Source organism: Phaenicophaeus curvirostris, chromosome 5 (assembly GCF_032191515.1).
Source record: "Phaenicophaeus curvirostris isolate KB17595 chromosome 5, BPBGC_Pcur_1.0, whole genome shotgun sequence".
NCBI classification, from domain to species: Eukaryota; Metazoa; Chordata; class Aves; order Cuculiformes; family Cuculidae; genus Phaenicophaeus; species Phaenicophaeus curvirostris.
The window spans coordinates 66,844,768-66,870,861 of NC_091396.1; the positions used below are offsets into that span (position 1 = coordinate 66,844,768).

The following is a 26,094-nucleotide window of genomic DNA, read 5'->3' on the forward strand; positions in this document are numbered from 1 at the left end:
GACCTTAAAGCCCATCCAGTCCTACTCCCTGCCATGGGGAGGGATACCTCCCACTGCATCAGGTTGCTCCAAGCCCCATCCAACCTGGCCTTGAACCCCTCCAGGGATGGGGCAGCCACCACTGCTCTGGGCAACCTGGGCCAGGGCCTCCCCACCCTCATCATGAAGAGTTTCCTCCTAATGTCACAGTTTGCCCAGGAAAGTCCTGAATTCCCCATCCCTGGAGGTGTTCAAGGCCAGGTTGGATGGGGCTTGGAGCAACCTGATCCAGTGGGAGGTGTCCCTGCCTGTGGCAGGAGAGTCGAACTGGATGGGCTTTAAGGTCCCTTCCAATCCCAACCATTTCTTGATTCTATGAAAACTACAGAAGATTTACAAGAAAGTCAAATCTGGGCAATTCTGAAGGCAAAAGCCTCCTGCCTCCCCCCAAAAAGGGCATTCTCTGTCTCTCCCTTTAGCAGCTGTCTTAGAGTTCAAATATCGAACACCAAACACCCAAATACTCTTCTTAAACTGCCATTTCCAACCCAACAACCTTTGACATGTCTGAGGTGGCACTTCAGAACGGGTGGATGCTGTCACACGTGAAAACCATGACCAAGAAGGATCCCCCTAACAGCAAAACCATGCAGGCAGCAGCCAGGATGTCCCATTGACTGCGCTGCCCAGCAGGAGCAACAGAGACATCCGCCCGAGGAACCGTGACTAATGGGAAAAATTGAAAGAGAGATGCTGCTCTGGGCTAGAAAAAGACTGACAGCAGAAAAAATAACAGCCTTCATGCACATAAAAGGAAAAGCGGGGAAAGGGATAATCATTCTCCAGTTTTACGGTAGGACAATTAGCAAGGGGCTTAGCCTACATTCCCTACACATGAAAAGCTTTTCTTATCAGAGCAGCATCATCTGAACTCAAAGGGGTGGGAAGCTATGACATTTCCCACCAGTGGGGAAAAAAAAAATGAGGAACACACTCAAGGACCCATCAGGAGAGACTCACGCCGATCCTGATGTCATGGAGGAAGATGGAAAACATGATCTCTTGATTTGCAATTAATAATCAGAGAATCATTTCAGTTGGGAAAGACCTTTAAGCTCATCAAGTCCAACCATCGATCCAGCCCTCGTAAGTCCACCACCAGATCATGTCCCCAAGTACGACATCTGCTCATCTTTGAAACACCTCCAACGATGGGGACTCAAACACCTCCTCCGGCAGCCTCTGCCAATGCTTCATCACTCTTTCAGTGAATAAATTCCTCCTAATATCCAACCTATATCTCTCCTGGCATCTTGAGGCCATTTCCTTCGCCTGTCACTGGCTACCAGAGAGAAGAGACCAGCACCCACCTCACTACAACCTCCTTTTAGGTAGTTGTAGAGAACGATGAAGAAGCCCCTCAGCCTTCTTTTCTCCCGACTAAACAACCGCAGCTCCCTCAGCCGCTTCTCATAAGGTTTGAGCTCTACATCCTTCCCTAGTTTTGTTACCCTCCTCTGGACATGGTCCAGCATCTCTATGTCCTTCTTGTAGTGAGGGGAGAATCTATGCAAAAAACTGGAGTTGCCGATGGAAAATGGTGGGAAAAAAAGGATTTGGACAAGGAAAGAGGGATGCATGCTGAATGCTGACAGAGAAGCAGCAAACAGATGGGAAGAGGAGAAGTATCCATGAGAAAAGTTTTGCTCAAATGTGTAGAGAATGCTTCTGAAAGATCAGCCACAGAGATAGAAGAGATGATGTGCAGTGGCTCAGAGAAGAGTATGAATTCAAAACAAAGGAATTCAGAATTTCCAGGCAGCTGGAGTATTAATCTTGGCAAAAGATGCTGGAATCGGGCAAAAATCAAATACCCTTGGATAGCAGGGGAAAAAGAAGACAGTAAGACAAAGAGTTTGTAGAAAACACTCCAGGAGAGGGAGACAGCAAGACAAAGAGAATTAGATCAAAGTTGACAATACAGCCATGCAAAGCGATTTGCGTCTGGTTTAGTCATCAGAGGCTGCTTGATGCTAAATAACACGGAATTGGAAAAATGTACTTTTTGTCCCCTCACATGTTTGCAATTATGGGCTCTGTGGCACACTGAGCGGAACGGGCGGTCAGGGAGCTGCCGTAAATCACCGAGGAGCGCCGTGAGTCACTGCCACTATTATGTAATTTCACCTCTGCAGCGAGACAGCAGAGCTGTACAGTGGGATATTCTCCTCCGATCGCAGCCCGCGGTCCTGCTTGGCACAACCGGCTGCTTGTTCTCTGGCACAGCTGGCAGGGAGGAGACTGCTGGAAGTTGCAGCTTGATCGCCGTGCGATGCGATCGGATCAGGTTTCAGATGCTACACAAGGTAAATTCATGGTAAATCTTATGGAGATCATGGAGAAAACTGGTGGCCTGGTAACAGCAATGAATTATTCTACTTGCGGATACTGCTTCTCACCTACGTGGAACTGGTACATGGTGATGTCCTGCTGAGCTGTCCCAGATGGAGAGCATGTGTATCCTGCATCCACCTACCCTACTGCACAGCACGGGAAGGCTCCGATGGCTCTAGAGCCTGTGACACAGCACTATTAGGTCTTGCCTGGCCGAGGTGTCTCTTAAGCAAGTTTATTCCTGGTCCTATATTCACATGCTCCGCTACTCTGAGTGGTCCCATCCTGCACGAAGACCCAGAGCCACTTGTCACAACTCTTCCTGGGTCAGCTGTGAATGCCTTTGTTGTCTAAAAGGCTCCTCGGGGGAGAAATTTATACTTACTGGTTTAAATTGGCTTACTCTGCATTACTTCGGTGCTGATGCTGTGTGGGAACAGAGGGAGGGACGGGCAGGCAGCATCCAGGGCTTGCACGCAACGGGGAGGAGGGAACCACCGGCATTTGGAGATGTGCACGATGTCACCAAAGGGTGGGACAGGAGCACTTGTTAAAAGGCCAGCACTCCTGTCCCAAATGAGTGCCCTCAACATGCAGCCCTACACCAGCGTGTCTGGTGGGAGGTACGACGTGTGCTCCAAAGCCTCTCCAGAGAGCTTGGCTGCAGAGATTTTGCAGACCTAGGATATTTTACTCTGTAATTAACATTTTGTTATTTAGCAATAGGGCTGGGTGGACACAGCTGTACGGGACGCTGAAGGACGCAGAGCAGGGTCACACGATCACTGCTGAGCTCACACACTCCCTCTGTATTTGTACAACTCGCCTGAGAGATAGAATCGTAGAATCATGGAATGGTTTCGGTTGGAAGGGACCTCAAAGCCCATTCAGTTCCACCCCCTGCCATGGGCACGGACACCTCCCACGGGATCAGGTTGCTCCAAGCTTCATCCAACCTGGCCTTGAACCCCTCCAGGGATGGGGCAGCCACCACTGCTCTGGGCAACCTGGGCCAGGGCCTCCCCACTCTAATGTCTCATCTAAATCTTCCCCTTTCCAATTTAAAGCCACCCTCCTTTGTCCTATCGCTCCAGGCCCTTGAAAAAAGTCCCTCCTGATCTTTCCTGGAGCCCCTTTCAGCGCTGGAAGCTGCTCTAAGGTCTCCCCGGAGCCCTGTCTTCTCCAGGCTGAACAACCCCAACTCTCTCAGCCTACCCTCAGGCCCACCTCCTGAATCAGCAAAGCAACCGTTGCCTCTGCTGCAACCATTCCACCAAAGGTTTTTTTATCTCAGCAGCCTGAGCTCCCAGACAAGGAGAGGAAGCCCCATGCAAGTGACACCTTTGCAATATACAAATTCCTCAGCTAAGCAACATCCACAGGCCATCAGCTCCTCCGCACCAATTTCCAGACATCCACATGCTCCTCAGTTCTCAATCACTCACTCCAAAGCACAGTCCTGAACCTCATGAGGATTCAGGCTCTGCTGATGACTGGGGTGGCTCTCCCGAAATGCAGAATTTTACTGAGACTGGAGTGCTGCTGTTGGCCCTTCCCCACCATCACCACTCAGTTTAACTCCAAGGTATTTTCCAATCCCCAGACTGACAACAGCCCCAAAGTGCGTTTAGGGAGTGGAGAGGTCACGAGGCATCACTACTACAAACCCCATCCTGTGGCTCTGACACATACACGACTCCTTCTTTCTCCACTGCCCTGCAGACCTGTTTGGCTCTTTACTGACCCTTTGGAAAACTGAGAACAATCCTTTTAAACCTTCACATGCTCAAGAAGGTGAATAATTTCAACAGCACTCAAGCGTCTGAGCTGTTTTATCCATATCTCATTTCTCAGTGTTCAAGAAAACCTGCAGTCTGACAGAAAGAACGTAAATTCCCCAAACTTGAAGCTCAAGAATTTGCTTCCAAGCAGGAAACAGCTCTTTGGAAACAGTGATGTTTCCACTAACAAACCCATTGCCAGGGATCCAGCTGCTGACTGCCAACCCTGATGGTACTGATGATCTCCCCACTGATATTTTATATCACTGATGGCGGGTGCTACCACAGCAGCACGAGCTCTGCAGTCAGTAGCACACAAACATTTGGAGTAACCAGTCCATCACCAGAAACAATTTCCCCGTGTGTTCTCTTCTGCCCTGCTTAGAATCATAGAGTGGTTTGGGTTGGAAGGGACCTCAAAGCCCATCCAGTTCCAGCCCCTGCCATGGGCAGGGACACCTCCCACTGGATCAGGTTGGCCTTGAACACCTCCGGGGATGGGGCAGCCACCCCTGCTCTGGGCAACCTGGGCCAGGGCCTCCCCACCCTCACAGCAAAACATTTCTCCCTAAGATCTCATCTCAATCTCCCCTCTTGCAGCTGAAAACCTTTCCTCCTCATACTATTCCTGCCCTCCTTGATCAAGAGACCCTTCCCCAGCTTTCCTGGAGCCCTTTTCAGTGCTGGAAGATGTTCAAAGGTCTCCCCACAGCCTTCTCTTCTCCTGGCTGAACAACCCCAACTCTCTCAGCCCATTCCCGTATGGTGCTCCAGCCCTCCGATTATCTTCGTTGTCTCCTTTGGACTCTCCAACAGATCCATGTCCTTCCTGTGCTGAGGGCTCCACAACTGAATGCAGGGCTCCAGCCAAGGTCTGATGAGAGCAGAGCAGAGGGGGAGAATTCTCTTCCACCCTCTTCATGAGATTATATAAGCCATACCCTCTTTTCCTTTCTCCTTGCCTTATCCACTCACTGTTGCACACCTCAGCCTTTCCTGATCACCTCTTCACTCTCCGATCTCACCAGCACTACTTTTCTCCACGTATTTAGTCAAACAATATATCCTCCTAACTCAACCCTCAGCACCTGCCTTCCTCCCGAGTGTCACACCCTCCATTACCTTCCAACTAAAGCCTGTGATCCTCCAGCTCATGTCCTACTCATGATTCCCCCAACACAACCCTTCTGGTGGGCTGCTTCATCCAACGATCTCTGTGTTGTAAATGCAAGGTTGCATCACACAGAGAAATAAAATCATAGAACTGTTTGGTTGAAAAAGACCTTTGAGATCATTGAGTCCAACTGTACCTGTCCACTACTAAACCAGATCTCTGGTTTAGTCCTCTTTTCACCTAGTCCTCTTTTAAACACCTGCAGTGATGGTGCTCATCAGCTCACCTGCTCTGGATACATACAGTTTTGAAAGAAGACAAGCAAATTATAACTGTATTATAAATACTCAAAGTAATACAAGACCAGACTTCAAGTTAAATGTAATTAAAATGCCAGGCACTCTGCATCAGAAGACGATGCTGTCTCTGTTTTGCTTTGTGTGCGCTCCACAGGCAGGCTGAGCAGCTGTGCCAGTCTGTGGCAGTACCACTCGGTACGTGGCACGGCATAAGGCAACATCCAGGCTTTCAAAGGGCTCCGACATCCAGGCTTTCAAAGGGCTCTGACATCCATAGAATCATAGAATCACCAGGTTGGAAAAGACCCCCAGGATCATTGAGTCCAACCATTCCTATCAAACACTAAACCATGTCCCTCAGCACCTCATCCACCCGTCCCTTAAACACCTCCAGGGAAGGTGACTCAACCACCTCCCTGGGCAGCCTCTGCCAGTGCCCAATGACCCTTTCCATGAAAAATTTTTTCCTAATTCAGCCTAAACCTCCCCTGGTGCAGCTTGAGGCCATTCCTTCTCGTCCTGTCCCCTGTCACCTGGGAGAAGAGGTCAGCATCCTCCGCTCCACAACCTCCTTTCAGGTAGTTGTAGAGAGCAATGAGGTCTCCCCTCAGCCTCCTCTTCTCCAGGCTAAACACCCCCAGCTCTCTCAGCCGTTCCTCATAAGGCCTGTTCTCCAGCCCCCTCACCAGCTTCGTTGCTCTTCTCTGGACTCACTCCAGAGCCTCAACATCCTTCTTGTGGTGAGGGGTCCAGGCTTTCAAAGGGCTCCAGCACCTTGGAACCAGAGGCGTTCAGCCCTGGGTAACTCTGAGACAGATGCAGAGGTGGTGTAACCCCCTCCTCTCCCAGTAAAACGGTGTTGGTGTCCCCAGGCTGTGGTGACACCAGCCTGATGCCATGGGAGGCGGTGACAGCCAGCAAAGGACACGATCCCAAGCCTGACCAGGTTACGCACCGCAAGGCAGTGAATGTGGAAGCTCTACTGAGAACTTATTTTCATATTTCTTCAACCCCAGGCACTGCCAACAACAGTTCAAACCCTGCAGGTTTAGTTTAAACTAACTTCAGGCTTGTTTTTCTCCATAGCTCACAGCATCCCCAGGGAATTTATTATACAGTGAGTAAGGCTGCATTGCCAAAACTCCCTTCTGCAGTTCCCAAAACACCCTGGGCTCTGCTGTGCCGCAGTCGTGGTCCAGAGGGGACAAACCTCCCTCGCAGCCTGGCTCAGCCCCGTGGCTGTGTTCCTACATGGAATATCAACCTACGCCTCCAAGCCACGAGATACAAAACAAGCACAATAAACCAGACCAGGCTTTGAATGTATCAAGCACTGGACCACACATCTTTGGATGACTGTTCCCTTGTAGAAAATAGAATCATAAAAGTTGGAAAAGACCCCTGTCCAACTGTCAGCCCAACACCACCATGCCTACTAAATGATGCTCCAAAGTGCCACAGCTTTTTTGAAAGGGATGGAGACTCCACCACTGCCCTGGGCAGCCTCTTCCAGTGTTCCAACACTCTTTCAGTACAGAAATTTTTCCCAATATCCAGACTAAACCTCCTCTGGCACAACTTAAGGCCATTTCCTCTCATCCTGTCGTTCATTACTTTGGAGAAGGGACCAACACCCACCACACCACAAGCTCTTTTCTGGGAGCTAGAGAGTGATGAGGTCTCCCCTCAGCCTCCTCTTCTCCAGGCTAAAAAGCCGCAGCACCCTCAACTGCTCCCCACAAAACCTGTGCTCAAAGATCCTACGAACAGTTCCAAGACCACTTTCAGATCCAACCTGAAAAAGGTAACTGGCCGCTTCTGGCCTTACAGGTACCTCAGATGGAAACCCAAACACTGGACCCAACTCGAACCAGCAGCGATTCTTCCGCAGCCTTGCAAAACGCACCCAGCACGACAGATTCCTGCTGGCCCCCTGAGTGCCAAAGGTCTCCAAGGGCACCATTTATCATTTCAGCAGCATTTCCAATGGACATTGGTATGTTGTAAACTATTTTGTTTATTCCAATTTCCCAGGGAGAAGGTTCTGGGGCAGAAAACTATGCTAGCAGATAGTTACCCCTTTGTATTGCCTCCCTTCCCGATTCATCTGCTAAACCCATAGAAGGAAGCGGCTTTAGTGTTTCGATGGGTCTGGCTTCAACGCTGCTGAGCACAGTTGGATTAGTTTCTGAAATAGAATTGGCTCCCAAATTATCTGAAGCATTTGTACTCCTGGAATGCTGGGAAATGTCATTAGTGGGCCATAATACTTTTGCCTAACGCTCTCCAAAGCCTATGCCAAAAAAAAAGTGAAAAACACTGTCTATTTTGATTTTAGCAGTGCAGCCTCAGTAACTTTGGTAGCAGACCCAGTGCGCTGCCCAAAAATTCAAACAAATTAATGGCAGAAGCCTTCAAAGCAGAGAGTTTATTTCCTTTGCCTGGAGAACAGATGATCAGAAAGCTGGAGCTCCTCTACTATGAGGACAGGCTGAGAGAGTTGGGGGTTGTTCGGCCTGGAGAAGAGAAGTCTCCAGGGAGACCTTATAGTAGCCTCCAAGTACTAAAAAGGGCTCCAGGAAAGCTTGGGAGGAGCTCTTTCCAAGGGCCTGGAGTGGCAGGACAAAGGAGAATGGCTTTAAATTGAAAGGGGGAAGACTTAGATGAGACATTAGGAAGAATTTCTTGACAATTTCTTCTCTGGTCCAGGTTGCCCAGAGCAGTGGTGGCTGCCCCATCCCTGGAGGGGTTCAAGGCCAGGTTGGATGGGGCTTGGAGCCCCTGATCCAGTGGGAGGTGTCCCTGCCCATGGCAGAGGTTGGGACTGGGTGGGCTTTGAGGTCCCTTCCATCCCAAACCATTCTGTGATTCTAGGAGAGTAACAGCAGATGAAATAAAGAACGGATTCACATTGGGGTCTCTGCCTACCTGCAGCAGATAAGGGAGTAACAGGAAGAAAACCAGATTTGCCCTCGCTCCTGTGACAGCAGCTTCACAAGCTCTCCCCAGACTCCACTGTCTCATTGCATGCAGCTCCTTGCAGCTTTAACTCAATGTGTTCCTCACCTCCCCAGGGCACTCAGCGCTTCAGAGCCTTTTGTCTCCTGCTTCCAATTCTAATGTAGTAATCAAGCATTGAGTTTGGAGCTCTTGTTTTTCCATCTGCTGCTTAATCACCATCCACGAGCCACCACCTCCTCCTCCTCTCCAGAAGATGGTGTGCACAAACACAAGCCTATTTCTCTGGTAACTAACTCACAAAATTGGTTACCAGCGTTTTTCTAGGAGCTCGTGCCAGCGCTCGGAGGGCTCGCACTCCTTAGGGAACCCCCACAACTTGCTTCACCGGCTTCTGACACCAGCCTGCTCCAGGAACTGATGGTGCTTGGCCAGTGTCATCCAACGAAGCTGTTCAAAATCATTAAAATGAGCCAGAACACTGAAACAGGGAGCAGATGGATTTTTTTTTTTTTTTACATCTGGAAGATATGAAACAGTCATATCTTCTACAAACACCTCAAGGTGCTGCCCAGCAGAAGCTGCCTCCTGCAGAGGCACCAGAGATCCCAGAGAACTACAAATAAATAAAGAAATAACCAAATGCCATGAGCCCTCCTCGAAAACAAAACAAGACCCCACCAAAGTCTCTGCCAAGAGGCTGTGGGTGTACAGGTGATGGATGGAGATCAGGCTGGGGATGTTTAAATGAAGATGTATTATAGAAAAAAACAAAACCAAACCCAGAACTGGAAGAAATCGCTTCCTTGTGGCAAGTCAGACCAACAGCACAATGAACCCTGTAAGACACGGTCATCAGTGCTAATCAAAACGGAGTTGTGGTGGTTCTCAGCTCCCTCCCCAGCACCGCTATCTACCAGCGCCCATCTACCACTGGTCAGAGTCCTCAGTGGGAGATGAGCCGGTCAGGTGCCTCTGGTACACACCATAGAGTATGAGAAATTCTCCTAGCCCAGCTTTGAGAGAAAGCTGGAGGAACTACAAAACACAACAGCAGGATGGGCAGAGCCATCTCTGACGGCTCCATTGCCGAGGGATGCATGTCTAGGAAAGCCTGGGAGAAGAGAGGGCAGCCTTTCCACTTGCCAAGGACCTACAGACAGCAGCAAACCCTTTGTGTTTAAGAACCTATGATCCCTCTCAACTCGAGTGACTGAACAGAACCAAGAAACAAGCAAATGAGACATGTTTTCCTGAGCAAGAAAGAGAAAGACAGCACATCTACCTCACTTCCCAGCAATACAACAACGCTGTGAGCTCCCCATCGGAATTAGTTTTTTGATCCACACAGTCATGAACAGATGCTGGTGTTCAGGGACTGGAGACATTTCAGTGCCAGTCATCAAAACCTCGAATCCCAGCACGTGGGGTGGCAAGGACCTCCAAAGGTCTGTGGTCCAGCCTTCTGCTCCAAACAGCGATAACCACGCAGTCAGGTCACGTTGCTTAAAGCCTTGCCCAGTCAACTTCAGAAAATCTTCAAGGATGGAATCCTACCACCTCCTCAGGCCCAGCCCCAGCGCACAAACACCCTCCTCATGAGGAACTTTCCCCGTGTCCAACTGGACTCTCCCTCGGTGCAGCCTGTGCCAGCTGTGGCACCTGTGATGGGAGTCTGATTCCAATGCCTTGGCCAGTCTGCCACGGAGGATGGAGAGCAGATGCATCTTCAGCCTTCTTGTCCTCAGACAAACAAAAACTCAGTTCTGCCAGCCTCTCCTGCCTCATGTGTCTTTCTGGATTTCCCACCAACTCTCACCATTCTGTGATTCTGTCTTCTTTTTAATCAGGAGGATGGCTCATACTGCCACGGAATGGTTTTCGTTGGAAAAGACCTTTAAGATCGAGTCCAACCATAGATCTAGCCCCGCTACGTCTGCCACCAGACCATGTCCTGAAGTACAACATCTACCGGTCTTTAAAACACCTCCAGGGATGGTGACTCCACCACTTCCATGGGCAGCCTCTGCCAGTGTCTGAGAATCCTTTCAGTGAGGAAATTCCTCCTCATATCCAACCTAAACCTTCCTGGTACCTCGAGGTCATTTCCCCGGTTCTGTCACTGGCTACTAGGGAGAAAAGACCAGCCCCCACCTTGCTGCAGCCTCCTTTCAGGCAGCGAGGCAGTGCTCCTTTCAGTGAACAATGAGGTCTCCCCTCAATCTCCTCTTCTCCAGACTAAACAACCCCAGCTCCCTCAGTTGCTCCTCAGAAGGTCTGTGCTCTGAACCCTTCCCCAGCACCATTCCCTTCTCTGGCTGCGCTCCAGCCCCTCAATGTCCTTCTTCAAGTAAGGGGCCCCAAACTGGATCCTAGATTCAAGGTGCGGCCTCACCAGCCCTGAGTAGAAGGGCACAATCCCTTCCCTGCTCCTGCTGGCCGCACCATGGCTGATCCAAGCCAGGATGCTGTTGGCTTCTTGGCCACCTGGGCCACTGCTGGCTCACGTTCAGCCAACTCTCCACCAACACCCCCGGGTCCTCCTCCTCCAGGCAGTTTTCCAGTCCCTTCTCCCCAAGCCTGAAGCTGCATGGGGCTGCTGCGTCTCAGGTGCAGCACCCAGCACTTGGTGTTGTTGAACCTCATGCTGTTGGTCACAGCCCATCGATCCAGCCCGTCCAGGTCCCTCAGCAGAGTCTCCCTACCCTCTGGCAGATCAACACTCACACCCAGCGTAGTAACATCTTCAAACTGACTTGAGGGCGCACTCGATTCCCTCATCCCTACCACTCAAAGATATTAAACAGAACTGGATCCAGCAGTGAGCTCTGGGAACACCACTTGTGACCACAGTGACCACAAGACACCACATTAAAAAAGCACAGGATTCTATTCTTCCCAGTGCCCTTTTGGTGGACATAAGCATCATTGCCTGGTCCCATCCCCCTTTCAACTCACACAGCCTCCCAACTCCCGTCTGCTTTGGAGCTCACAATTCACCCTCTGTCCTTCATCTCCTCTTTGCACCAACAACACACTGTGCCTACAGCATCTTTGTACGCAACCATGGACAAGGCAGATAAGAACAAAGAAGGGAACAGTGAGCAGGACACAGCCTAAAAGCAATGCCACATCCTGTAGCGCTTCCTGTCACTGCACCGCTGAAACTACAAAACCCCCAAACACTGCTTTTGTCTGGAGCTGCACAGCCGTGTGAAAATAAACACATGGAAATAAAGGAAAATGCAATTCAAAAAAATACAGAAAAGAATGTAAAACTTACCAGGCTCTAATTTGATTATTTTCACAGCAGCCAGTTCTCCTGTATGCAGATTTCTAGCCTGAAATAAGAGAGTTAAGACATATTTAATTACACCTCGCAGACTCTTACAAACTGTGAAGTCATGTGTTACAAACACGGCACAATGCGATCAGCTGGGTGAGGATTATCTGGTTTTGGTGCTACCACAGCATCAGCTGAGGTGGAGTTGTGCGGCGTTACTGGCAGTCCCTTCCTAGGCTGTCAGAACTCCAGGAAACAAGAGTTTGAGCCTCTCAGGCACCATTGCTGATGGGTGTTGGAGCCGAGAGGTTTCTGCCCTGGGTGCCATCAGGGTAGTAGAAAAGCACCGTGCTACAACACAGGCTGTCAGAGCATGAAGAACGCAACGTTCAACCACCCGGTTCTGGTGCTAAACCTCAGCGTACTGCACAAGGGGGGCAGGACAGGCACTGCAGGTGCAGCACGGATGAGCCACGGCTCTCCAAACAGAATCATAGAATCACTTGGTTGGAAAAGACCTTTGAGATCATACAGCCCAACCGTACCTGTCCACTACTAAACCAGACCCCTCAGCACCTCATCTACCTGGCTTTTAAACACCTCCAGGGACTGAGACTCAACCACCTCCCTGGGCAGCCTCTGCCAGGGCCTGAGAACCCTTTCAGTGGAGGAATTTTTCCTGATGTCCAACCTGAATCTGCCCTGGTGCAACTTGAGGCCATTTCACCTGTCACTTGGGAGAAGAGACCAACACCCACCTCATCACAACCTCCTTTCAGGTAGTTGTAGGCAGTGATGAGGTCTCCCCTCAGCCTCTTTTTCTCCAGGCTAAACAACTCCAGCTCCCTCAGCTGTTCTTCATAACTCTTGTTCTCCAGATCCTTCCCCAGCTTTGTTCCCTTCTCTAGATGTGCTCTAGCCCCTCAATGACCTTCTTGGAGTGAGGGGCCCAAAACTGAACCCAGAATTTGAGATGTGATCTCACCAGGGCCGAAGCAGAGGGGAACAATCCCTTCCTTGCTCCCACTGGCCACGCTGTTTCTGATCCAGGCCAAGATGCCACTGGCCTTCTTGGCCACCTAGGCTACTGCTGACTCGTGTTCAGCCAATTCTCCAATACCCCTAGGTCCTCCTCCTCCAGCCAGCTTTCCAGCTTCTCCTCCCCAAGCCTGGAGCTGCACGGGGTTGTTGTGCTCCAAGTGTAGGAGCTGGCACTTGGCCTTGCTGAACCTCGTCCCACTGGTCTCAGCCCATCGATGCAGCCTGTCCACATCCCTTTGTAGAGCCTCCCTACCCTCAAGCATATCAACACCTCCACCCAGCTTAATGTCACCCGCGAACTTAAAGGCTTCCTGAGCCACAGGGAGCCTACTGGACTAATACTAAAAGAGCTGAAATCAGCTGAAAGAAACTCCTTCCAGTAGAGTGAGTGGTCCCCATGAGGGTCCTTAAAAACCATTCAGTAACTTCACACTGAGAGTTGAGTGCTGGAGGAAAACGTTACAGGAACCTCAGATACAGAAAGTTTTAAGCTACATGATATTCTTTGTGCCACACAACCTTATCTGTTTGGGCATTATGCTGTTCCCCTTTTGCTGATCATCCAAGAATAACAGGAGCCCAAATTCCTGTTTGGACTGTTTCATTCTCACCCTAAGAAAAATGCAGAGTCTTTAGAACATCTGAAATCCAGATAAGAGGTAGATGATAGGATACTGAGGGAAAACTAGGTTAAGTGACATCAATTGTGATTCTGCCCTTCTGTTCCTCTCTTGTGAGACCTCATCTGGAGTCCTGTGTCCAGTTCTGGAATCCTCAACATAAGGAGATGGAGCTGTTGGAAAGGGTCCAGAGGAGGCTACAAGGATGATCCAAGGGCTGGAGCACCTCCCATACGAGGACAGGCTGAGAGAGTTGGGGTTGTTCAACCTAGAGAAGAGAAGGCTCCAAGGAGACCTTATAGCGACCTTCCAGTAACTGAAGGGGCTACAAGAAATCTGGGGGGGCACTGTTTACAAAGGCCTGGAGCGATAGGACAAGGAGCAATGGGGATAAACTGGAGAGGGGCAGGTTTAGACTAGACAGAGGGAAGAATTTCATCCAACCTCATCCAGTCTCATCCCTTGAACATCTCCAGGGATGGGGCAGCCACTACTTCTCTAGGCAACCTGGGCCAGGGTCTCACCACCCTCACAGGAGAACATTTTTTCCTAAGATCTCATCCAGCTGACCTTTCAAAGCCCTGTGGGGCTCAGCCCGGAGATGGTTGTCAAAATGCCTGCTAAGGATGTAAGTGTGACTCAACTGAAGCCGAAGAGAACTTGAACGCATGCACAACAGGACCAAACATCCGAGGCAAACAGACGAAATCACTGAACACAGACAGTTATCTGCTAACCACAAAGGAAACTTTTACCACTTCTTAAAGTACTTTCCTGCCAGAGGTGCTTTTTAGACCACAGCAAAACCATTGGTGTCCTTCAAGACCCAGTAGGAGCATGCATCCAAGGACAGACAAAGGATGGGACAAAACCTCTTTGGTTCTCTTACACATAACAAGACCATTATGAAACGCATGTTCCCACAGGAGACCAAGCACATTATCTTGGTGAAGCCAAGGAACCTCCACCAGCCATGCTTCTACCCACAAGCAGCTAAGCTGTTCAGATAAAGCAGACTGCACGGTTTCCAGAGCAGCTTCATTCCTGCGGTAGATTGTGTTCCACATGAATATTCCATTTTCATATAAGCAAGAACTGCCGCTGCTACTGTTATGCTGAAGACTGAAAGAACAGATGCACTCTGCCAAAAGCGTTCCATACGCAGATCACTTGGCAGCGACTCAAGGTTCAGGCTGGAGGAGATAACCACAATCACCGGCTCTTGGCTTTCACATGCTATAGGCCATGGAGCTTCACCAGATCATCTCCTGCTGCTATCCAAAAGCACCATTAAGTTTTCTCATAGAATCTATTCGCCTGAACATGGACTATTCCAAGTTTCAACCATCGACCTCTGTCTGCTGGAATGGAAAGTTCTGCACCAGGCTGGTATGTAAGAACTATCTGCTAACTATATCCCGGGCTGCATCAAAAGCAGCATGGCCAACAGGTTGATGGAAGACCCCGCCTGGAGTCCTGTGGCCAGTTCTGGAATTCGCAACATAAGAAGAACATGGATCTGTTGGAAGAGAGATTTGTGTCCAGAGGAGGCCACGGAGATGATCCCAGGGCACCTCTGCTACGAGGACAGGCTAAGAGAGTTGGGGTTGTTCAGCCTGGAGAAGGCTCCAAGGAGACTTCAGAGGAGCTTCCAGTGCTGAAAGGGGCTCCAGGAAAGCTGGGGAGGGACTTTTTCCAAGGGCCTGAAGTAATAGGACGAGGGGAATGGCTTTAAACTGGAGTGGGGAAGATTTAGATGAGACATAAGGAAGAAATTCTTCACAATGAGGGTTGGAAAGCACTGGCCCACGTTGACCAGAAAAGTGGTGGCTGCCTGATTCCTGGAGGTGTTCAAGGCCAGGCTGGATGGGGCTTGGAGCAACCTGATCCAGCAGGAGGTGTCCCTGCCTGTGGCAGGAAATTGGAACTGGGTGGGCTTTGAAGTCCCTTCCAACCCAAACCATTTTATGATTCTAAGAACGAAACACAGCAAGTTGTCCCAGTCATTCACTGCAGGACTGGTTTGCTGGTCCTACAGTTTAACCTTCCAGCCAAACACACTCATCGAGTTGATGACACTAGGACTACACACACTATTTAACTCCTATCGTGCCAGCAAAGGCAAAACTCTTGAGTATTCCCTGATTCTCAATATCCTGGATGGATGCTCACAAATACAGGAACTGTATTTGATTTCAGTCTAGACAGTTGCATTTCAAGCATGCAGCCAATTACCCAAACTGCTTCCCAAGAGACGTCACCTGCTCGCACCCATGACTGATGGCTTTTGTTCCCTCATCTTGGATTGCAACAGCTTTACACGGCGCACACATCTCTCTGCTGTCACTCCTGTTTTCAAAACCTTTCTCTTCTACACCTTTCGAAACCTTTCTCTTCAGCTGACAACTCGATCAATAATGAATTCCTGCTATCTTGCGCATCATTAAAAATGAAAGAAGGCGAGGGCTAAAACTGGTTCTCCGCTGTACACACCTAGATATGAAAACTGTCAAGTAAGGAATCCTCTAATCATTTTGAGACAAGTTAGTTAAATAAGTTCTCATCTCATCTCCTACGGTTGCCAGGAGAACAGAAGGCTCTGGGGAGACCATATAGTGTCATAGGGGCTACAAGAAAGCAGGGAGGGGGACACTTTTACAAGGGCTTGTAGTGATAGCATGAGCGGGAATGGTTTTAAATTGGAAGGGGAAGATTTAGATGAGACATAAGGAAGAAATTCTTTGCAATAAGGCTGGTGAGGCCCTGGCCCAGGTTGCCCAGAGCAGTGGTGGCTGCCCCATCCCTGGAGGGGTTCAAGGCCAGATTGGATGGGGCTTGGAGCCCCTGATCCAGTGGGAGGTGTCCCTGCCCATGGCAGGAGGTGGGACTGGATGGGCTTTGAGGTCCCTTCCAACCCAAACCATTCTATGATTCTATGAATGCAGTTTGCATTATTCTGCTTTTTGAGTGATTGTGTATTACCAAGGCAATTACAGACAGGAACACGATACACCAACGTCGCTGGCTTTTGGAATCAAACCTGAACATTACTACATACTTGACAAAAATACACATTCTCTGCAATTTCACTGCTGTGAAGAATTAGTTAATGGTCTGTAAATTCATCTTACTGATACACTTCTGCACTGGAGTAAAGTAAAACTTGAAGTAAAGCTAAGAAAAGTGAGCTAGTAGTCTTTTGGTCGCCCCTTCTTCAGCTCTCCTGCAGCCTGCCCTAGGACAAGGAACTGCATCCCACTGACAGCAGCTCTTCCAGAATATTTTAGCGGCTAAACACTAACACAACAGAACATCGCACAGAGTATGTGTTCGAAATAAAACAAAACACAAGCACTCCTCTTTTTCTGACTCTCCCATTGTGCAATTGTAGCGCCCTCAGAGATTATGCTTGACTCGTTTAATGTGAGAACACAATAATCACTACACTCATGCATATGTCAAGCACAAGACAACGCAACCCAGATTCCCTCAAGCGTACACACAGCTGTGCCAGAGCAGATTAAAGGTTCCTCTAAAGCCATGGGCCTGTCTCAAGCAGCAGATGCTTCAGAAAGTGATTAAGAGCAAGCAAATGGTGACACTTTCCTAACACGTCCTCCCAGTAACTGAGTTGGGATCTGAACAGCGTCTTCTGCAGCAAGGACGAGCAGCAGACACAGCCCGCGTCAGACAATCCATCCAGGAGTAACTCATGTTCATCCAACCTAGGCACAACATTCACGGCGTGTCCCAACACAAAACTCAAAACCAAAAGGTGCACAATTAACAGGACATGGGGTTTGGGAGAGTTTTGTGATATTATACACAAAAATTACCAAGTTTTTCCCACCGAGATGTAACTTTCCTCTCAGAACTACAACAAAAAGCTGCCGTTGGACAGTGGAACCCAACGTGACACCCATGGTGATCCCTCTGTACAATACTTCCCACCACACACCCAAAACAATGTGCACAAGAAAACACATTTTGGGTAGGACACTTTCTGTACCTAATGACCAGAAATAACACAGGAAACTGGTTTCAGAACCTGTTATGCACTCCGTAGCTTTGGTTTATTTATCTTTAAGAGTGCAAGCCAAACAATTCCCCCCCAGGGTCCATAGCACTAAGCCATGCGAGATGGTCAAAACCGGAGAACCGTTTCACTTGGACATAGAATCATTAAGGCTGGGAAAACTCATCCAGTCCAACCATCAGCCTAACCCCACCATGCCTACTAAACCACATCCCTAAGTGCCATGTCCACATGTTCTTTGCACACCTTCAGGGATGGAGACTCCACCACTCCCCTGGGTGGCCAGTTTCAGTGCTTGACAACTGAACATCCATTTGTGTTCAGTGTTTTTGCCCAGCCACTTTCTCCTTCAGTGCTGGAGGAAGGGAACGTTCAGGCAGCAATATCACTCACAGTCTCCAAATAAGCATTTTGAATTTACACGGTGAAATCCCCTCCTCACTCAACGTTGTTGTCTGATCTCCAGCCTTGGATCAGCAGCCCAATTCACCAGACGAGCCATTCGTTCAACGATGTCTTCATTTAATCTAATCATCACTGCAGCTCGGGTGGCAGCCCTCCCGTGCACCCCCATCGTATTCATTCCTTGCCAAGCTTCACTCATCAGTGACCGCAACTTTTCGCTGTCTCAGGCGCTGCCTGCTTCTCCTCAGTTACTGCGTGTACCTTCAAAAGGCACCCTGACCTCCTGCCCAGGGACTGAAACAGAAGCTTCTCATCTGCTTTCTAGTTTCTGACCTCTTGCATTTTATAACTCTTGGGCTTGATACTGAAGTATTGGGTCCAGTTCTGGAATCCTCAACATAAGAAGATGGAGCTGTTGGAACGGGTCCAGAGGAGGCTACAAGATGATCTGAGGGCTGGAGCACCTCCCATACCAGGACTGGCTGAGAGAGCTGTTCAGCCTGGAGAAGAGAAGGCTCCAGGGATACCTCATAGTGACCTTCCAGCACCTGAAGGGTCTACAAGAAAGCTGGGGGGGGACTGTTCACAAGGCTGGTAGTGATAGGACGAGGGGCAACGGGTACAGACTGGAGAGGGGCAGAGTTAGACTAGACATAAGGAGGAATTTCTTCACCATGAAGGTGGAGAGGCCCTGGCCCAGGCAGGTTGTGGCTGCCCCATCCCTGAAGGTGTTCAAGGCCAGGTTGGATGGGGCCTTGGGCAGCCTGATCTAGTGGGAGGTGACCCTGCCCAGGGCAGGGGGGTTGGAACTGGATGATCTTAAGGTCCCTTCCAACCCAAACTATTCTATTATCTCAAAGGTCTTTTCCGACCTAGCGAGTCTGATTCTTAACCTGTTCTACACAGATTAGAAATTCCCAATAGGCTGCATTGTTCTTTCTTTATCTTACAGTACCACAGAATCACAGAACGGTTTGGGTTGGAAGGGACCATCAAGGCCATCCATTCCAACCCTCCTGCAGAAGCAAGGACATCTTCAACTTAGGTTGCTCAAAGCCTTGTCCAACCTGACCTGGATTGGTCCCAAGAATGGGGCATCCACCACCTCTCTAGGAAACCTGTTCATGTATTAAGCCTGTTCCAGTATCATCAAACAGACCCTTGAATGCACTGCCTCCACCTCTGGACTCACATCTACCACTGCCTGCAGTTCTCGGCCAACTAAGGCAACCAAAAGAAACGACTGTTGCCTGGGCTGCTCTAAATCTATGAAAATAGATGCCTTTCTCACATGCAGGAAGCACAGCAGGTATTTCAGATGTGATCAAAAAAGAGAATCCACAATATTACAGGCATCAGGGGCAAAAAAAAGAGACCTGACACGGGATTCCTGAACAAACCAAGACAAGCACATACATACCAGAAGGCAGGGGCACAGAGAACCTGAAACAGCGGGTGGGATCTTGAAGATGCCACCATAACCAGCTCATCTGTGGAGTAAGACTTAACCGAGCAACTGCCCCAGCTTGGCCCAAACACCAGACCCTTGGCAGCACTTCAGTCGTGAGCTTTTCCACACAAAGATTTGGGTTTCACTTCGTGGTGCCGTATCCCTCACCCGTACAACAGAAGTGCTCCCGTGAGCACACCATCTCCTCATACATAACTGCATTTCAATGTTTTATCCCACGCTCAAGCTGGTCACGCAGAGATGAGCTGTTTCTGTGAGGGAAGGACTTATTCCTCAAGATGAAGCCTCTGATTCCTCACTGCTGTTCCCAGCACACATGGAGAAGCCCTCAAGAGCAACTCCAGGCTCCTCAGGTCTCCTGCAACGATGGAGCCATGACAGAGACCTGTCATGATGAACTGCAAGTACTCAAGAGCTTCGGTAACCCTAACACAACAGTAAGTTGGGGGGGTTCATCAGTTCTTTGGGTGTTTTTAGTGAACGGACAAACAAACTTCCATAAAAATCAGTACCCAAGAGGCAACATTAAGAAACGCAACAGGAAGTGGAGACTGGGTTAGGTTTCTGATCTCACCATTTTATCATTTATCATAGAACCATAAAGCCATTGAAAAGGCCTCTAAGCTCATTCAGTCCAACCGTCAGCCCAACACCACCGTGCCTGCTAAACCATGTCCCTGTGCCACACCTACGCACTTTTTGAATCCCTCCAGGGATGGAGACTCCATCAGTGCCCTGGGCAGCCTCTGCCAGGGCTTCACCACTCTCTCGGGAAAGAAATGCTTCCTGATATCCAAATCTGAACCTGCCCTGGTGCAACTTGGGAGAAGTCTCTTGGGAGAAGAGACCACCACCCACCTGACCACAACCTCCTTTCAGGATGCTGCAGAGAGTGATGAGGCCTCCCCTCAGCCTCCTTTTCTCAAGGCTAAACAGTCCCAGGTCCCTCAGCAGCTCCTCAGAACCCTTGTTCTTCAACCCCTTCCCCAGCTCCGTTCCCTTCTCTGGACGTGCTCCAGCCCCTCAATGTCCTCCTTGGAGTTAGGGGCCTAGAACTGAACCCAGGATTCGAGGTGCAGCCTCACCAGCATCAAGAATATGCAGACGATCCCTTCCCTGCTCCTGCTGGCCATGCTGTGGCTGACCCAAGCCAGGATGCTATTGGCCACCGGGGCCACTGCTGGCTCATGTTCAGCCGTTGTTGGTTCCAGTATCAGGCAGGAGACCTGCAGAAGGGGAGCACACCCATATATTTTTCCCTGCCTTCCCCTGTGTCGTACCTCCTAGGTGGGTGCAGGTACCAAGCCCATGCAGAAGCAATTACTGCAGTTCCATGGGTTTTCTTCCCCCTGCTTTTTCTTTTATATAAAGCAAAATCAACCCAAAATTCCCCACAGCCCCAAACCAACTCAAAATTCCCCTTAGAAAACCTAAACAGAGTGCTGTATGGAATAAAGGCCACCCTGCTCAGTGCTGAGAGCACCTCCATACCAGATGCTGAACACATTTTATTCCTTCATGCAGGAAAGTCGATGTACAGATTAAAAATGCAGAAGGAGGAACAGAAGAGGAAAGCTTAAAGAGAAAAAAATGGGATGATTCTGTGAAATATTAATGCAACTCTTACTGAACGGGCCGAGATCTGTGCCAGAGAGACACAACTGCCTCTCTCACCCCTCGCTTCGTTCTTTCCCGGAGGTGGGCCAGGGCCGCTCACGTGGGGAACAGATGTCCAGACGGTCTTTGTGGCTGGAAAAAGACACCTAACAGTGATTTCCAATTTTCAGAGCTTTTCTTCTTTTAGGAGGCAGGAGCACCCAGAGGCAACTGTTCACCTCCCAATCTTCCAGCTGGGTTTCATAGATGGAGAGCAGTGCCAGGCGCCTTTATAGTGAAAGGCACAGTTTTCAGAAACAGAGACTTAAAAGTTATACACTAAAAAAAGAACTGTCTCTTAGAACCATCACTGTTACTGCTTTACGCTTTACCAAAAATAAAGATTCACACACTAATTTTACTTGTTATATGTACTCTGTTCCTGAATTCCAGCTGGTTGGTCCTGCAGCAGCACTAAGCGAGCCCCAGCTCTGGATATTGGAGCTGAATATTGCATAAAACCAAACATTGACTTTGTGGGTGCTCTCCCGATGGACACTGCCACTCCTTGTCCTTCAGAAGGGGAACGTGGTACAAAGCAGGAGGCAAACTCCACTCCTGTTCCCTCACTGACAGCGCTCGCAGCTTCCCTTATGGAAGGAGAAGAACCCAGAATACCCAAAAGTACCAGGGTTTAGATAAATTTCGCATTAAAGCCTAAAACCCAGTGCACCAAGAGCTGCAACAGGCACTCCTGAGCACAGCTATAATGCAAATAAAGCTTGATCGTATTTACTCTTACTGGCAGTTGGTGATATTTAAGATAGTGTAACTCTTGCAGAGGAAACTGGGAGGAGGGGAACCTACGTTTCATTCCCAGACTTCAGATGCTTTCTTACTCGAGGTCAATTAACTCAAGAAACAAGGGATTAAGGCTCATTAATGATGTTAGGCTGACTCCTTTTATTCCATCATAGAAAACCAGACTAAGAATCTATATGAGCAAAGTGGCTTTACAGATCTCAGCAGCTGCTACAGCCTTTCATTCGCATTCCTAGCAATAAGTATGGAAGGACAAAAACCCACGGCAGCAAAGTTAACAACAACTGCAAAGAAAAGCTCAGTGCACGTCTTAACAACATTGATTTAAGGATAACCCAACAAAAGGAGCCAGCTGTGCGCTTCCAGGCAGAGGGTGGTTATTCTCCTACAACATTTTCTTGGCAGGTCATCATTTGCAAAATATTTGGCACGGAAGGATTCGAAACTGAAAAGTTAGAGCTAGAAACAGACCCTGACCACAGAAGTACTATTTAGCAACTAATGCAGCACCAAAGAAACAAACAAATGCCACATGAGAAACAACAAAAAGGGGCCAAGTTTGACTCAGTTGGAGAAGAAAACCAAAACAGAAAAGAACGTTTTCAAGTTACAACAATCGTGAAAAGGTCTGGGTTGGAAAGGAACTTAAAGCCCATCCAGTTCCACACCCTGCCAGGGGCAGGGACACCTCCCACTGGATCAGGGGCTCCAAGCCCCATCCAACCTGGTCTTGAGCCCCTCCAGGGATGGAACAGCCACCCCTGCTCTGGGCAGCCTGGACCAGGGCCTCCCCACCCTCACAGCAAAACATTTCTCCCTGAGATCTCATCTCAATCTCCCCTCTTTCAACTTAAAACTGTCCCCCCTCATCCTACCCCTGCACTCCCTGATCGAGAGCCCCTCCCCAGCTCTCCCGAAGCCCCTTTCAGCACTGGAAGCTGCTTTAAGGTCCCCCTGGAGCCTTCTCTTCTCCAGGCTGAACAACCCCAACTCTCTCAGCCTTTCCTCAGAGAAGAGGTGCTCCGGCCTTCAGATAATCTTTGTGGCCCCCTCTAGAACCCTTCCAACAGTTCCATTTCTTTCTTAAGTTGGGGATTCCAGAACTGGACATAGGACTCCAGGTGGGGTCTCACCAGAGCGGAGCAGAGGGGTACAATCCCCTCCCTGGCTCTGTTCCCACTGCTTTGGACACAGCCCAGGACACAGCTGGTTTCCTGGGCTACAAGCTCACATCATCAGCTGATGTTGAGCTCCTCATCCATCACCACCAGCATACCTTTCACAATTTTACTGTTATCTTCTCACACCTTATTTTTAGCTAGAATGGAGGAGAGAAAAGAAAGTTCTTTGATTTGTCTTCTAACGGTCTTCTCAGTTTTGACTGATCAGCTCATTTAAATAACGTAACTTGAAAGGAAGAAAAATTTTTTCTAGAGGTTCATCCACAGATGCCAAACACCAGTTTCACTTCAGTAGCCTGGCTTCAAGCACTTGGCCTCGTTTTCCTGGTTCACCTTGAAAACACGGACCAAACCCACGCTGCTCAATAACACACACGCTACAGGAATTTTAACATTACAATGAATCGGGCCTGATAATTTCACCAGATATTTAAAGAAATGATATTTTTTTCTTTTTGATTTGAATATAGAGAACATCTTCCCTCTTGCAGGTTCCTCTTTGCCTGCCTGGCTGCCTCCTTTCACATCCCATCCCTACAGAAGCCAACTCTGCTGTTCAAGTCAGCACAGCCAGTCTGTACTCAGGAGATCCCAGTGTAGAGCTCCAACGAACCTTAACACCCATGCAATGAGGAAAAGGAACAATTTATGCTCATGTAACCTAAAAAAGGCAGTTAGGTGTGACTGCTGAGGTGATGGCAGATCATAAAACACCCTCAGAATCTCCCTACTCATCCTCACAATGGCCTTTGTCCCCAATTCGATGCTGAGAGCCCAATTTAAAACAAGACTCTGGACAGATACTGTTTGGCAAGGTTTTAAAGGCACTATGTTAATCAAAAGGGTCATCACGCCTCTTCACAACGAGCCAAGAGGCAGAGGATCGGAACTCAAAGTGCTTAGCATTTAATTCAGACGTGCCTGACCAAAGGAAACTGCCTGTCCTGTTTGATACTGACCCAGACTCCTCCCAAACACCGTGCTGCCCGTGTAGACGCGCTCCATCCAGCCTCAGACCCACCGCCCTCACCAGCCGCTAACACCAGGACGCGATGCTCACACACTGGAGCCCAGCTCAGCTTCCTCCCTCCGCACATTATACCATTATCTTCTTCCCCTGCAGGGGAAAGCGGCCTCCTGACACAGTGGGCATTTAAATGGCAACACAAAACCAGTTCTAAATGAAAAGAGATCATAGAATCATGGAGTCATTAAGGTTGGAAAAGACTTCTAAGATCATTCAGTCCAACCATCAACCCAACCCCACCGTGCCTGCTAAACCATGTCCCAAAGTGCCACAGCCACACACTTCTTAACCCCTCCAGGGATGGAGACTCCACCACTGCCCTAGGCTTCACCACTCTCTCAGGAAAGAAATGTTTCCTAATATCCAGTCTAAACCTGCCCCGTGCAACTTGAGCCATCCTATCACTTATCACTTGGGAGAAGACACCAGCACCACCTCATCACAACCTCCTTTCAGGGAGCTGCAGAGAGCGATGAGGTCTCCCCTCAGCCTCCTTTTCTCCAGGCTAAACAGACCCAGGTCCCTCAGCTGCTCCTCAGAACCCTTGTTCTTCAACCCCTTCCCCAGCTCCGCTCCCTTCTCTGGACACGCTCCAGCCCCTCAAAGTCCTTTTTGGAGTGAAGCGCCCAGAACTGAACCCAGGATTCAAGCTGCAGCCTCACTAGCACCAAGAACAGGCAGATGATCCCTTCTCTACTCTCGCTGGCCACGCTGTGGCTGATCCAAGCCAGGATGCTATTGGCCTTCTTGGCCACCTGGGCCACCGCTGGCTCCCTCTGCAGAGCCTTCCTGCCCTCAAGCAGATCAACTCTTCCACAAAATTAGCTGTCACCTGTAAACTGACTGAGGGAGCACTCGATCCCAACATCCAGATCCTCCTTACCCCACCACAGACCAACTGCATCCAAAGAAAGATTTGAGCTGCTGCCGTTTTCAAACCCCTCATAAATGTAACACAAAGACACGGTGCTGTTGATCCCTGGAGAGCAATAAGTACCCCTTAGGCATTGCCTCCTGTCAGATTCTAATTCTTTAAGTTTTATCAAGACAGAATACACCTATAAATATGGCATGGCCACACCTTTATTCTTTCTACCTCCCCTGTTCGCAGTGACGTGCCTGTGCAAGAGACTTCAGAACTTATCTGCCCTTAAGATTAATGACTAAATCTCCCAAGCATCTTTGGGATCTAATGATTATAGCCCAACGATCATCCTGCATGTCTGTACATTAAGCAGTGAGCTAAGGCAAACGTAATACAATTCTATATGGCTTCAATAGCGATGATCAGCAACAGCCATACACAGAGCCAAGGAGAGCAAAAAACTGGGGTGGGACACAGCATTAAATGTAAGAAGAAATGATGCAGAGGGAAGAACTGTACAGAACAACCTCAAGAACAATTCCTTATCAATAAGTCAGCAGAGTTCCCTTGCGATGACCTCTTCACTCTGAAGGGAAACAGCACCAGCCTTCCTGGAATGGTTCAAAATTCCCATTTCCACAGGCTACAAATTCAGCTGTTTGCACTAACCTGGAAATAATGTTTCATTCAGCTTTCTGGAAATGTTCAGCCCAACCTTCCTCATCCATATGAAACATGAACCTTCAACACACTATATTCACGTAGAAAACAGAAATAAACTTGAGAGAAGAGTCATTCCAACACGCCACAGTATCAAAGATGGCTTTAAAGATGCCATTGTGACAGATCAGATCAGCAAACGCAGCATTTGTGGCCACCAGGACTGTGGGTCAGCACAAAGCTCTGAAGGCACCCATGACTGCAGCTTCCTTGATCTTTTTACCCTCTTTGGGAGTAGAGAAGCCAGCAGAAACACATACAGCAACACAAAGGATAACAGAGTAGGGAGAACTACTGGAGGAGGCTAAGGCTTTGATACAAAAGCCCTTCGTAATTCTCCCTCTGTTCATAGAATCACAGAATTATAGAATCACCAGGTTGGGAAAGATCCACCGGATCATCGAGTCCAACCATTCCTATCTTCGTCTTCTCTTCTCTGGTGCAACAAACATCAGATTTTTTACTGCCTCCTCATGATGTACTGACTGGCATGACCTCAAGC

At 49.1% G+C, this 26,094-nt stretch overlaps 1 protein-coding gene and 1 non-coding gene across 3 annotated transcripts in view; both read right to left on the bottom strand.

Moving 5' to 3' along the window:
* MAP4K5 (mitogen-activated protein kinase kinase kinase kinase 5) overlaps positions 1-26,094 on the bottom strand; it is a 79,405-nt gene that overhangs the window by 44,565 nt on the left and 8,746 nt on the right. For both annotated transcript variants that reach the window (XM_069856790.1, XM_069856789.1), the window contains exon 2: positions 11,809-11,866. In XM_069856790.1, the coding sequence (XP_069712891.1) occupies positions 11,809-11,866 (58 nt within the window). The remainder of the gene's footprint in view (positions 1-11,808; positions 11,867-26,094) is intronic.
* Positions 13,152-13,211, bottom strand: LOC138721670 (U7 small nuclear RNA). The gene has a single exon (XR_011337599.1). It is a non-coding gene; the product is annotated as a U7 small nuclear RNA (small nuclear RNA).